We start from the raw sequence: 15,404 nt of genomic DNA on the forward strand, positions 1-15,404 counted from the left end.
CTCCATCGCTGGAGCAAGCAAACCTCCTGCTCGCTTCAGCTGCGTGGCTGCCAGCCACCATCTTTGTTGGCACTTAATTTGCATATCTCGCTGATTAGCCAATGGGAAGCGTAGCAGAGGTATGGTTAATTACCCTTTTTGTATTTTATTAGATAGGACTGGAGGCCCAGTGCATGAAAATTCATGCACTCGGGGTCCCTCAACTCCCTGGGGGACTGGGCCTAAGCTGGCAAGAAGACATCCCTCTGGCAGCCTGGGAACCCTCGGGGTATGTCCACCTATGGGGAGCAGGGCCTAAGCTGCAATCAGACAGCCTTAGTGCTGCCAAGGAGGCAGGAGAGGCTCCCACTGCTGCCGCTGCACTCACAGCCATCAGCCTGGCTTGTGGCTGATCAGAGCTCCCCCTATGGGAACGCACTGACTACCAGGGGGCAGCTCCTGCATTGACCATCTTCCCCCTGGTGGTCACTGTGTGTCGTAGTGACCAGTCATTTCGCCATTAGGGTCAATTTGCATATTACCTTTTCATTATATAAGACAATAGATCCAGTGCCTGGATTCATGCACTGGTGGGGTCCCTTGGCCTGGCCTGCAGGGATCGGGTCAAAACCTGCTCTTTGACATCCCCTGAGGGTTCCCGAATTGTGAGAGGGAAGTTCTTGGGTGACGCACCCCAGAATCAGGCTCCCTTCTCTCTGGTTCTGGATGTGTCACCCAAGAACCACAGCTTCCAAGTCACTGCAGCTCAGTAGCTCCTGCATTGAGCATCTTCCCTCTGGTGGTTAGTGCACATCACAGCTACTGATCAGAGCATCTCCCCCTGGTGGTCATTGCACATCATAGCTACTGGTCGGACAGTCGCTTAGGCTTTACATATATACTAGAGGCCCATTTGCAGGAAGATTCCTGCAAGAATAGGACTTCACTCCTGTCTCTGCCATTCCTACCCCGCCCATCTCTGCTGCTTCTCTCCTGCCCGTCTCCACGTCTCCACTACCTCAGCTCCGTTGCTTGGCTTCCTTCTACAATGTCTTCAGTCTTCGCTCCCAGCTGGTATATGCAAATTAGCCAACATATTTGTTGGCAGTTAATTTGTATATTGCTCTGATTAGCCAATGGTGGGTGTAGTGAAGGTATGGTCAATTTGCATCTTTGTCTATTATTAGATAGGATATATAGCCCTACTGTTTCCATTTTAATTTCTTGGTTGTTTATTCGCCTAAATAAAATGTATTAACATTTCACCTTTAGAAGCAGAACATTAAAATAAACATAAAAATGAAATATAAAATCTTTAAACCCATATGTATATATGTAAGGTATATATGTAACAAAATAGTATTCAAAAAGCTTTGGTGAAAGAAAACAATTAAAACAAAAGAAATGTTCCATTGCATAGATCAATGGTTCTCAACCTTCCTAATGTCACGACCCTTTAATACAGTTCCTCATGTTGTGGTGACCCCCAACCATAAAATTATTTTCGCTGCTACTTCATAACTATAATTTCACTACTGTTATGAATCATAATGTAAATATCTGATATGCAGGATGTATTTTCATTGTTACAAATTGAACATAATTAAAGCATAGTGATTAATCACAAAAACAATATGTAATTATATATGTGTTTTCCGATGGTCTTAGGCGACCCCTGTGAAAGGGCCGTTTGACCCCCCAAAGGGGTCACGACCCACATGTTGAGGACTGCTGGCATAGATCAAATAAGGTTAAACCTTGTAAAGTTCAGTGTTATAAATCAACACAGTAAAATCCCATAAAAATTGAGGCCCTAACCATTCTGGTTTAGTACAACATTTAAATTATAAAACATATTTTTAATTCAGGTATTCCTTACTTTTAGGTATCTATATATATAAAAACCTAATTGACCGTTCGACCGGTAGCTATGATGCACACTAACCACCAGGAGGCAGACGCTCAACACACAGGCATGGAAACATGGAACAGACTGATGAATCTCAAAGGAAAGGGGGTGGGTGGAGGGTGGAAAGATATTAACCAAAGATCTTATATGCATACTAGAGGCCTGGTGCATGGATTTGTGCACCAGTGGGCTTCCTTGGTCTGTCCTGCAGGGGTCAGGCCAAAACCAACAGTCTGACGTCCCCCAAAAGGGTCCTGGATTGTGAGAGGGAACAGGCCAGGCTGAGGAACCCACCAGTGCTTGAATTCATGCACCAGGCTGCTAGTATAGTATAATATATATACTGCTAATAGAGTATTTCATAATAGTCTGTCACACCAGTAGCATCTGTTTAAATACAAAAAGTTATTCAGAAACTCTTAAATTTTTTAAGTTTTCGCAGGTTAAACAAGCCCTTTGAGTTTAGCAGGTTAAACATGCCCTCCGTGTTCACTTCCTAAGTTGTGAACAGGCAAACTTTATTCCAGTAGGTTGATTTTCAAAAATTCTGAGTTAGTGAGGAGCAAATCAAGATTTTTCAAAGGTTTTATATCAAATAACACTATCAGACTGAAATGTTATGCTAACTACCAAAGAAAGAGGAAGATACAAAAATATTTAATTTTTTAGATAAGTCTATCAATGGTCACAGATGCATAAATTAGAGAAAGTTTTTAAAATGACCAAGAAGGTTGTCTTTTTAGTAGTATTCATTTGCTACCTTCAGTTTATTATAGGAATTCTAAAAGATATTTCCCTTATATGACAACCCTTTATTCCTAAAATAGTATTTTTTAAAAAAACAATACAATATTTTCAAAAATAGAAACAAAACTTTCACTTAACTTTTAAACCTGCATTCTATAACTTGCTTATAATGTCAAATATTTAGATTTACTTTTTTATTGTTTTATACATGCTAGTTATGTAAAGATTAAATTCAAATTTTATATATGTGAAAAAATTCAATAGATTCTGACTTATGAAGGTAATTACTTGCTGTTAAAATACAGGGTGTCCCAAGTATACACACTTTGACAGCTGATAGCTCAATTTTGAAAATGACATGTATTTTAATAAACAACTGCCTTTATAATTATTCAAAGTGCCTGTATATATTTTGGGGGGGACACCCTATATAAGCAGCCTATCATTTTACAAAATATTAGTATTTTGTTTATTAATTAGCGGGGTTAATCATGAAGGCAAAAAAGACATAAAAAATGAGAGCAGACAGCTCTCTAACACTATGAGTATAAGCAGCTTGAGTTTGAGTGATGGAAATCATTGTGATTCTGGTGCCAATAATGAACACTTAAAATAGTGGACTCTGACTTTTGCCATTGTAAATAGGATGGACTAGCAGTCTGGCAAAGAGAATGTGTCAAATGTTGACTTCTCACTTGCCAGTACAAATAGGAAATTATACTAGACAAAACATAATATAATTCCAAAGAATTTCATCATGTGGCTAATCTAGTCCCCAGAGAAGTGGGTCATGTTAAAGTCATCACCAATAGAAAACTCTCTGATACCAGTTGCCTTATTAATGAAAGATGCCATCCTAAACTTTGGGAGTTCTAGTTGTTTGATTTTTAATATATTAAATAAAATATTCATATTCATATTTTGATACATATATTAGCATATTTACCTAGCTTTGTCGAGTTAGGTGCTCAGCCTATTATATGTAGGCTATTATTTGAGCAAGATATTTAATTTATATAAACTTGAATTTCAGTAAAGGTAACATATATTTATGAAACTTTTTTATATTGTTATGAAATTTTCTTTGGTGGTCTGTTTTCCTAGAAGAAAATCAAAATGAAGGTAGAGATGACATTTACAATAAGATGTCACTTAGGAACTTATTTCTTTGAAGAAATAAATCAAATATGGAAAACTTAGTTGAATAATATTCATTGAAGAACCAAGATGGCGGCAAGAATCAGAAAACCTGAATACACCAATAACAACTAATGAAATTGAAATTTAAAAAAACTCCCAGCAAACAAAAGTCCTGGACTAGATGGCTTCACAGGTGAGTTTTACTAAATATTCAAAGAAATAACATCTATTCTCCTCAAACTATTCTAAAAATATCAGAATGAGGAAAGACTTCCAAGATCTTTTGACAAGACCAGCATTATCCTAATTCCCAAATCAGATAAAGACACTACAAAAATCAATAAGAAAACAGCAATCCTAAATGACATTCTAGAACAAATGGAACTGACATCGTCAGAAAATTCTACCCCAAAGCTATGGAATATACATTCTTCTCAAGTGCACATGGGACATTTTCAAAGATAGACTACGTGTTAGGACATAAGCTAAGTCCCTACAAATTCAAGAAGAATGAAATCATATCAAGCATCGTCTCAAACCACAATAACATGAAATTAGAAATCAGCTACAATAAAAATGCTAAAAAACCAAATACATGGAGGCTAAATAGCATGCCATTAAACAATTAAGGGGTTACCAAAGAGATCAAAGATGAAATAAAAACATTCTGGAAACATAAAAATAAACACACAACAATCCAAAATCTATGGGACACAATGAAAGCAGTCCTGAGAGGGAAGTTCATAATAAAACAGACTTGGTTCAAAAGAAAGAAAGAATATAAAGAAAAACTGGTGTGAACCAAGATAGTAGTGTATGTAAATGCCTGTACTCACCACCTCCCACAACCACATAAAAATTACAGCTAAAATAAAGAACAACTATCATCCAGAACTGCCTGAAAGCTGGCTAAATGGAAGTCCTAAAACTAGAGAAAGAAGAAAGCACATAGAGACTGCTAGGAGGGGTGGAGGCATGGAAAAAAGCTGGACCAGCACACACGAGTGCCACTTCTTTAATTGGGAGGGATATTGTTTCTGCGGAGGCCCCCCCAATGAGGAGCAAGGGGTCCCAGCCCCACATAAGACTCCCAGCTCATGCTCCCAGAGCTTGGAAAAGAAGTCCCCATAACTATGGCATGTAAAAACCAGTGGGGATAGGGGTTTAGTGACATAGAGGCTGCTGGAGGCCCAGGTGTTCCTCTCAAAGGGCCAGAGCATGAACTGAATTTACCAGGTCCTGCTTCCTCTGAGTTCCAGTGCCAGGAGATGCTCTGGGGGACCCAGACACATAGAAGGAGAAACTGGATTGTCTGGTATCAGGGCAGGAACTCAGGGTGGCTTTCTCCCAGATGGAGGTGCTCAAAGGGGTCATTGTTCCTGTGCTGGGAACTCCTGGGTCCAGGGCTGACTGGAAGCCATTTCTGTTTGCTCTGCCCTTATGATTCCCTGAGATTCTGCCCCTTCCAATTTGCAGCCCCACCCAACCTGTGTACAGTGGCTTTTGCATATGAATGGCTTGTCCTTGCTCAGGCTTCAGACTTGCTAAAATCTATCAAACAAGTTGCAGCTGGGTCAGGAAGTCTCAAATCTATCAATAAAAGGCCCAAGACTCAGCACTAGCACCAGCCTGCCTTGCTTCACAGCTGGGCCTCACTTGAACACCTCCAAGCCCAATACATATAGGAGGAATCTGCAGCTCTCTCTGTAGCTCCTGCTGGGTGGCCCCTGGCAGTGGCTGACTTTGCACCTCCAAAGATACCCAAGAGCCAGTGCATCCAGTGGACAGCATCAGACCATACCAGATTACAACTCTACACATCCATAAGCAACATACTCAAGCGACAGACTCAGTAAGTACCAAAGCCACACTGAAGCAAGTCCTGCTCCATAGGGTGTCTTCTGCATAGAAGTTCTTCCACTGTAGTCACAGCTGGTCCTCACAGCCAATTGGCCTGGATGTCAGTTCCTCACAGTGACACCAATAGCAATCAAGTCTTAACTACAACAAGACTGTGTTCACAGCCCACCAAGGGGCACACCTAGAGTACCCTGCTCAGTTGACTGAAGAGGCTAAGCTACTGGGCCCTATAGGACACCTTACTACATAAGACCACTTGACCTACTCCAGGAGACATAGCAGCTCTACCCAATACACAAAAACAAACACAGGGGAGCAGCCAAACTGTGGAGACAAAGAAACATGTAATAAATGAGAAAAATGGAAACTACTGGATACAGAGTTCAAAACCACAGTTAGAAGGTTATTCAAGAATCTTCATGAGACCTTCAAGTGACTTAGTACGACTTTCAAGGATCTTAGTGAGAATACCAAACACATGGAAAAAAACAGCAGTCAGAAATTAAGCATACACTGACTGAAATAAAGAATAATATATAGGGATTCAACAGAAGACTAGAGGATTCCAAGAATCAAATCAATGTGAAATATGAGGAAGCAAAAAATGCCCAATCAGAAGAGCAAAATGAAAAAATAATTCAAATATAGAAAGATAGTGTAAGGAGCCCCAGAGACAACTGTAAGCATAGCCAACATTCACATTATGGAGGTACCAGAATGAGAAGAGAGAGAGCAAGATATGAAAACCTATTTGAAGAAATAATGACAGAAAATTTTCCCTACCTGGTGAAAGAAATAGACTTACAAGTCCAGGAAGCACAGAGAACCCCAAACAAGAGGAACTCAAAGAGATCACACCAAGAAACATCATAATAAAAATGCCAAGGGCTAACAACAAAGAGAGAATCTTAAAAGCAGCAAGAGAAAAACAGTCAGTTACCTACAAGGGAGTACCCATATGACTGTCAGCTGATTTCTCAACAGAAACTATGCAGGCCAGAAGGAAGTGGCAAGAAATATTCAAGGTGATGAACAGCAAGGACCTACAACCAAGATTACTCTATCATTTGGGATTTAAGGTCAGATTAAGAGCTTTACCAACAAGAAAAAGTTAAATGAGTTCATTACCATCAAACCAGTATTACATGAAATATTGAAGAGTATTCTTTAAGAAGAGGAGGAAAATGAAAAAGGAGAGGAAGAAGAAGAAGAAGAAAAATATAAAGATAAAAAATATGAACTAAAAATGGCAACAAATACATATCTATCAACAATTTAATCTAAAAATCAAAATAAACTGATAAGAAACCTAATCAACAGAATAAACTGGTGAATGAAATAGAATCAGAGGCATAGAAATGCGCCAGACTGACAATTCTCAGTTTGAAGAGGGATGGAGGGAGCAGGAAGAAAAGACTCATATGCATATATGCATTACCTATGGACACATACAATAGGGTGGCAAAGGCCTGGGATGGGATGGGATGGGAACTGGATGAAGGGGGAACAAGGGGCAAAGGATATCTGTAATATTCTCAACAATAAAGATAAAATAATATTAATTGACAAAGTAATACTACATTTTAGGATTGTCAGGTTACACGGTTCCAAAATTACGTATTGTTCATTTAGTGAAGCCCAATTTATGCATATACTTTTTTCGGAAAGCTATCCTATGTTTATTCACTCATATAAAATTATACAGATAATTTTTCATTGTATTTCAGTAGGGGGAAGAAGATGAATAATCATGCACAAGAAATATTTATGGGCCAAGCCTAGATCTGGCTCCTACTAACACTGCCCTCTCCAAAATACATGCATTTTTTTTAGTCTAAACATGGTCATATGGCCTCCTAACTACAATGAGTCTTAGAAAAATAGTCTAGCTATGTACTACTTACTCTCTGAAGATAGTAACGCATTTTGAAATTTGAAATTTGAAAGGATGAACATTAAATAAATAATAATGACATTGTTACCTATAAAAAGATTCTGTTATGGTATACAAGTCCATTATTATGTGTACATTTACAAATGTAATGTACATTCTAATTTTACTTTTGTTTCTTGTTTTTGTCTGACCATATAAAAGAAGAAAAGAATTAGAGTTTAGTGGGAAAAAAAAGGGATTTTAAAGTCAGACAGCAAACATTTGAATCCTGATTTAGTCATTTACTGGCTGTGTGACTTTTAAGTTATTTAATCTTTCTGAGCCTTATTCATGTTTGCACTTATAAAATAAAGTGAGTATCATTTATTGTTCTGAGGATCACATATAAACTGGAAAGCCTAATATCTTGCATAGAGCTTAAGGAGGACTCACTGGTAGCTTTGGTAACATTTTTATTTTTATTTTTCTACAATTTCTTTTTCAATTACAGTTGGCATCCAATATTATTTTATATGAGTTTCAGATATATAGCATAATGGTTAGACAGTTATATAATATTTTTCAATTTTTAAAATTTATGATCTTGCTTTTACAGGAACACCAGATGCATTTTCCCAATTACTCACCTGCCCGTATTGTGATAGAGGCTATAAACGCTTTACCTCTCTAAAAGAACACATTAAATATCGCCATGAAAAGAACGAAGATAACTTTAGTTGCTCTTTGTGCAGTTACACCTTTGCATACAGAACCCAACTTGAACGTCATATGACATCACATAAATCAGGAAGAGATCAAGTAAGTGAAATAACTGAGCTCACTAGCTCTCCAAATTTTGAGAATTCATTTCTCCATAGAAGGAAAGGGTTTAAATATACTTAAAAGTTAAAAAGATGTACTAGATAATGTCTTCTATGCAACTTTATAAAAGTGAAAGTGATTATTTTAATTATCTGGTTACTTCTGAGTTATAAAGCACATGTGATCATGATTTTAAAGCTAACTAAGTATTTCTTTTTCAGATAAGATCTCTTTCATCTCAATTTATTTATTTTGCCTATACTATAACAAATATTTCTCTTAAGTTTATAACTAGATTTCATAATGCATTGTATTAAAATGTTCAGTGCAGGAAAATAAATACTGGTTACATAAATCAATGACTTACTACTGACCAAACTTAAAAGGACAATAATGATAAAATTTTATTTTTTGTGAACCACTGACTCTTTATTCTCAGTATAATCTATAGTAAATAAGGGAAGTTGCTTCCCCTAAGAATCTAAAGTTTAGATTCCAATATATTTTTATTCTGAAGACTCAATTTTCATATGGTTTATTCTACTTCTTTGTCACTTTACCTCAATTTCTAGAGGTATAAACCAAGATTACTCTATAAGTATTAAGTTACATGTAAACTGCTGGCTCTATACTTAAGAATTAAAGTAAAAGAACCTTCCCAGTTGTACTTCTTTTATAAGGTCTTAATAACTATCAACTATAAACAATCAACTGAATATCATTAAATCTAACTTCAAAAATCAAATAACTATTCAACTGCATGGGGTATGTCAAGGCTGTATGTGTAGTTGGGGCACATGTCCATTTTCTTATATTAGAGAAAATATCTATATACATGAGTCTCTATGAACTTTGCCCTAGGAATGTACCTAACATATATCATATGTCCCATAGACAACAAATTAGACCTTTTGCTAAGATGATAGCCAAACCAAAATACCAAACAAAAAATAAATTATAGAAAAAGAATTATTGAACATAGTCAGCCTATTTCTCAGGACTTGAGCAACAACACTCACAAAATAAGATTGGGGGTTGAGGACTGGCAAATCAGGTACTATAGGACCAAGATTGCCTTAGATAGATTAATGATTAAGTTTGTGAAGAAACATTTGAAATGGGAGAGAGTACCAAAAGGAGAAAACTGGTACAGAGAAGGAACTACTGAAGACAAACACCATCTATTTACCATATGCCCCTATTACAGTCTTACTAGAGGCCTGGTGCATGAATTCGTGCATGGGGGGGGGGGGTCTGGCCTGCCTGCCCTGATCAGGGGGATCAGGCTGGGCTGGCCGGGAGGAAGGGATGTGGGAGGTTGTCCAGCCAGCCCTGACCCTTGGTCAAACTTCTGGTCAAGCTCCTGGTCAAGGGGACAATTTGCATATTAGCCTTTTATTATATAGGATTAGGAACAATATAGACAAGTGCTCTTTTTATCTGAGACTCCTCAGGTAACCACAGTATAGATGGGACTTGGGAAAAGAGCGTATTCAATGAAATTTGGGGAGCAGATTTATCCTGTAACTGCTGCCCCCATATACTCTCTATACCAGTGATGGCGAACCTATGACACGCATGTCAGAGGTGATATGCGAACTCATTTTTTTGGTTGATTTTTCTTTGTTAAATGGCATTTAAATATATAAAATAAATATCAAAAATATAAGTCTTTGTTTTACTATGGATGCAAATATCAAAAAATTTCTGTATGTGACACGGCACCAGAGTTAATTTAGGGTTTTTCAAAATGCTGACACGCCGAGCTCAAAAGGTTCACTATCACTGCTCTATACCAAGGGCCTTTGTCAAAGGACAGGCAGAGCTGATAGTGAAAGCAGGAGATGCCATTATAAAAGCAAATCGTAATATCTCTGATGAGCATGAAACCCCCTTTTTGATGATTTTTCTAATGGTGGCAGAGGTAGTCGGTTTATATATAAAGTGTGTGGTCAATTAAGGTCAGAAAGGAATTGTAATAAATTTTGGGACCAAAAAGGTACAGAAATATAATTGGGAGGATTTGGAAACAATTTAGTTATGAGGCAGAAAGCTAGAGGTAGAATGTCTAGCATGCTGGCCTTTGAAAATCATGCCACATCTTAAAGGTAAGCATTTCCATGTCTTATTCACTTATTCATTCAACAAATATTCTATTATGTGTCAGGCCCTGTTCTAGGTGTTAAAGGCACAATAGTGAAAAGAATGAGCAAAATCACTGACAGTAGGGAACATATACAGGGTGGTACAAAAGTAGGCTTACAGTTATGAGTGTGCAAAGCACAGAGTTTATTCTTGTACTTAGAGGCCTGATGCATGAAATTCGTCCAAGGACTTTGGCCCCTGCCTCCACAGCAGCCACCTCTGCCGCGGCCTCTGCCCACCGCCACCACAGCCAGGGGGTCTCTGCTGCCTTTGTCGTGGCCCCTACCCACTGCAGCTTTGTCTGGAAGGAAGGATGTCCAGTCTAATTAGCATATTATGCTTTTATTATTATAGATGAGAGGCCCGGTGCACAAAATTCATGCACTGCAGGGGGGAGGCGCTGTCCCTCAGCCCAGCCTCCACTTTTTCTAATCTGGGACCCCTTGGGGGATGTCCAACTGCCGATAGGGATCGGCCTAAATGGGCAGTCAGACATCCCTCACATAATCCAGGACTACTAGCTCTCAGCCGCTCACCTGCCTGCCTGCCTAATTGCCCCTAACTGTTTCTGCCTGCCAGCCTGATCACCCCCTAACCATTCCCCTGCCAGCCTGGTCGCTCCCAACTGCTCTTCCCTGCAGGCCTGGTCACCCCTAACTGCCATCCCTCCCCTGCAAGCCCAGTCAACCCTAACTGCCCTCCCCTGCTGGTCTGGTTGCCCACAACTGCCCCCCCCCCGCCAGCCATCTTGTGGCTGTGGGCGCCGCCATCGTTGAGGGTGTGGCAGTCAGTTAGCATATTCCCTCCTTATTGGCCGTGGGCGCCGCCATCTTTGCGATGGCATGAGGGTCAATTAGCATATTCCCTCTTTATTAGATAGAATTATTATTTATCACTGTGTTTTCCATATGAACAACTGTATACCTACTTTTTCACTACCCTGTACTAATGTGATATGAAACATATAAAATATAAAAAACAGATAGTATGAAGAAAAATAAAGAGGATAGAAAGTGATGAAAATCACTATATTTAGAGGGTAAGGAGACCTTTAAGAGAATGTGCCATCTGAACTAAAACCTGAATGAAATGAAGAAGCCAATCATGGAATGATTGGGGGAAGGACATTTCACTCAAAGGGAACAGACTGAAGCATGAAAAGGCCTTGAGGCAGAAACCTGTCTGATGCCACCAAAGAACAGTCAGGAAGCCAGTGTGAACAAAGGGAAAAAATAAGGTGAGGCCCGGGAGGCAGATGATGTAGCTCTTTGAATAGGCCATAATAAAGACTTTTGATTTTATTCCAAAGTGTGATAGGGAAGCCTTTGAAGGATATTGAATTTTAACTTTATTTATTTATTTGTTTTTTTAAAGGGTTGGGGGGAGAGAAGCATCAATGAAGAGAGAATTGTTGATCAGCTACCTCCTGCACATCCCTTACTGGGGATCAAGCCTGCAACCAGGCAGCTGTCATGATGGGGAATCGAACTGTGACCTGATTCATGGGTCGATGCTCAACCACTTAGCCACACCAGCCAGGCATTAACTTTTTTTTTTTTTTAAGGGGACATTGACTGTTGGGTAAAGAATAGGTCAAGAGAGACAAAAATGAAAGAGGGGAGATGCTATTGCTAAAGTCCAGGCCAGGAGTAGTTGATGGTTTAAACTTGATGGTGGTGACAGACTATCACCTAATGAGTAATATTGGATTCAGGCCAAAACCGGTTTGGCTCAGTGGATAGAGCGTCGGCCTGCGGACTCAAGGGTCCCGGGTTCGATTCCGGTCAAGGGCATGTACCAGGGTTGCGGGCACATCCCCAGTGGGGGATGTGCGGGAGGCAGCTGATCGATGTTTCTCTCTCATCGATGTTTCTAACTCTCTATCTCTCTCCCTTCCTCTCTGTAAAAAATCAATAAAATATATTAAAAAAAAATATTGGTTTCAGAATGTATTAATTTGGCTTGCCGATTGAATGGGTAAGGACATAAGAAAAAGAGAGGGTTCAAGGATTACGTCAAAGTTCAGGGCCTAAGCAATAAATAAATGAAAGTGTTATTCACAAAAATAGGAAACACTAGAGGAGGAACTGTTTTTCAGGAGAGAAGTTAAGAGTTTAATGTTAGTCATGTTAACAGATGCCTATCACTTTCCAATATCACGGAATATCGAGGAAGCAATTGATGATAAGAGTCTAGAGTTGAAGGGAAAGGTCTCAAGATATAAATTTGGGAGTTGTCATCATATGTTCAGTATTTTAAGCCATCGGTTTGAATGAAGTAGGGCCTGATACATAGTAAGTACATATTTTCTTTCCTTCCAACATGAAAGACAAAATAAAGGATATTCCAGTTTCGGTGAGCATGAGGCAAGTAGTACTTGAGTTAAGCCTTTGAAAGATAGGTAGAATTTTAAAATTCATAATTAAAGGGAAACATAGCCAAGAAATAGGGAATAGTATAAATCAAAGCCAGGAGAGAGAGAAGAGCAATGAATGTGCAGAAAACAGACTCAATAAATGACTTAGGCAGGAACTTTTAGAGAACTGGTAAAGAATAAGCCTTCAAACTCAGGAGCTATGAACTTGGAATCTGTAGACTCAGAATCTGTATTCAGGGGTTGATGGGGATCCTTTGGAGGTTTCTGAGCAGGATTTGATTCAATTCAAGCAATTTGGGGTTTTTTGTCTTCTCGGGGGTGGAGAGGACAGTTGTTTTTTATTTAGAGCTTTATAACCCAAAACAAGATATGAGAGCTTGTTTAAGAAGAGATTGCAATATTGAAACAAGAAATCTGTACAACTCCTCCAGGCAGTGACTGTGAAGGAAGTAGCTGTGTCTCAGAAACTTGTTCCCATGGGTTCTTAACACTTTTGTATCCCAGGCCCCCACATTCACAAAGTTACGGATTTTTCAAACTCAAATCAATTCAAGCAGTGTTTTTCTAAGATTATAGGTGTAGGATAAATTTGTAATACATAAATGGAGATTTGATGAATGAGAAAGAAAGCTATCCTATATAATAAAAAGGTGATATGCAAATTAACCTCCACACCCTTACAAGATGGCTACCTACGACCAGGCCAGCAGGAGGGTTAGTGAGGGATGACCAAATGACTGAATAAACAGGCTATGTGGGGCAACCAGGCCAGCAGGGGGGTTAGTGAGGGATGACCAGGCCAGCAAAGGGGGACAGTTGGGGGGGCAATCAGGCGAGCACACAGAGGCAGTGAGAGACAGTCAGGCCAGTGGGGGGGGAGGGGGGCAGCAGTTAGGGGTGACCAGGCAGGCAGGCAGGTGAGCAATTAAGAGACAGTGGTCCAGGATTGTAAGAGGGATGTCTGACTGCCAGTTTAAACTGGCAGTCAGATATCCCCCGAGGGGTCCTGGATGTACAATTTAGAAATATCAAACATATAAAAGGATAAAATACTTTTTAAAAAGCCTGGCCTTATCTCCTATTCAGGAGATCTTGTTTTTCTATTGAGTAACTGCTTTAGACAGGTTACTGAATGTTCTTGACTTCAGTTTCTTTATCTGTAAATTAGAGGGCAAATGAGATAATCTCTGCAGTTCCTCGTAATGTATATATTATTTTTGCCAAATACTATTATTGCTTATAAAGTATGATTCTGATACTTTAAATTAGAAAGTGTAGATTTTTCTTTATGTCAAAATTCTGTTCTCAGTATCACCCTCCTTTTTGGTAATATTTCAAGTGTTTTTGTAACTGCTATAATTTGTAACTGCTATAATTTGAGGCCTTTAAGAAACAAAATAATCACTAGAATATTTTAGCAAATTGGATGTTCTTTATGTCTAAAGCTGGTTTTGCTTTATAAATAAAATACCCATTTTTTTTTATAGAGACATGTGACACAGTCTGGAGGCAATCGTAAATTCAAGTGCACTGAATGTGGAAAAGCTTTCAAATACAAACATCATCTAAAAGAGCACTTACGAATCCACAGTGGTAAATATTTGTTATCTTCCTACACCTTGAATACTATAGCATACATGGAAATAAATATTATAACATGTGATCTACGCACATGATTAGAAACTCCTTGCTTTCTTTTAGGATGCAGATGAATCTGGAGAAATTTTCAGTTTATAAATGGTATTTTAATGGAGGTTTAATCTTTGACTAAGGCATATCAAGTTAATATAATATGACTCACGCAAAATTTCCTTATCAGAATACATGTACAACCTAAAAACACTTCAGCTTTCTGATGAATGTTAATTATTTGGACTCTTTTGCACAGTTAAGAATGAAAAAGGATATAGAGGTACAATTTGCACAATAAAATAAGATGAAGACATTATTTACAAAACAGAAATAGAAATGGAACTCCAGATAGGAAATGCTGAGGGGTGGTGTGGAGTAAGCAAGGGAAGATAGCATGAGGAGAGAGGGAACCTGCAGTATTAATGAGAACAGAAAAGAAAAATGGGTCTCCCATCATTTCAACTTCCTGTTCCACATAATTTTCTAAATCATTACTTACAAAATGAATATTATTATATTATAAAATAATATGTCTCTTTTAGAAACATAAAAACAAAGAGTGGAGGAGTGGGGAATGATTAACCAGGGAACTTTATAAAACCCATGGGCACAGAAAATAGGGTGGTGAAGGCCTGGGATAGGGGGAGTAGGTCAGTGGGAAAAACAAAAGAAACAAAGGGGACATCTGTAATATTTTCAACAATAAAGATAAATAAGACCTAAATGGGTGGATGTTGATAGAAAGTAAATAATGAAAGAGAGCATGTATGAGGGCCATTTTATATGTATTCATAAGGCTCTGCTTCATTCACAGAGAATTTGAGGTAACATGTTCCATGCCTACCTACAATTACATGCAGCAAAGACTCATTGTATGGTAGACACATCCTAAGTTGAACTTCAATGGCTCATGCCCTGGT

At 38.6% G+C, this 15,404-nt stretch overlaps 1 protein-coding gene across 9 annotated transcripts in view; it reads left to right on the plus strand.

Annotated features, from left to right (window-relative positions):
- Window positions 1-15,404, plus strand: part of ZEB1 (zinc finger E-box binding homeobox 1) — a 307,235-nt gene that overhangs the window by 273,679 nt on the left and 18,152 nt on the right. For all 9 annotated transcript variants that reach the window (XM_006757532.2, XM_006757533.2, XM_015559938.1 and 6 more), the window contains 2 exons: window positions 8,125-8,327; window positions 14,340-14,445. In XM_006757532.2, the coding sequence (XP_006757595.1) occupies window positions 8,125-8,327; window positions 14,340-14,445 (309 nt within the window). The remainder of the gene's footprint in view (window positions 1-8,124; window positions 8,328-14,339; window positions 14,446-15,404) is intronic.

Source organism: Myotis davidii, unplaced genomic scaffold (genome assembly GCF_000327345.1).
Source record: "Myotis davidii unplaced genomic scaffold, ASM32734v1 scaffold515, whole genome shotgun sequence".
NCBI lineage: Eukaryota > Metazoa > Chordata > Mammalia > Chiroptera > Vespertilionidae > Myotis > Myotis davidii.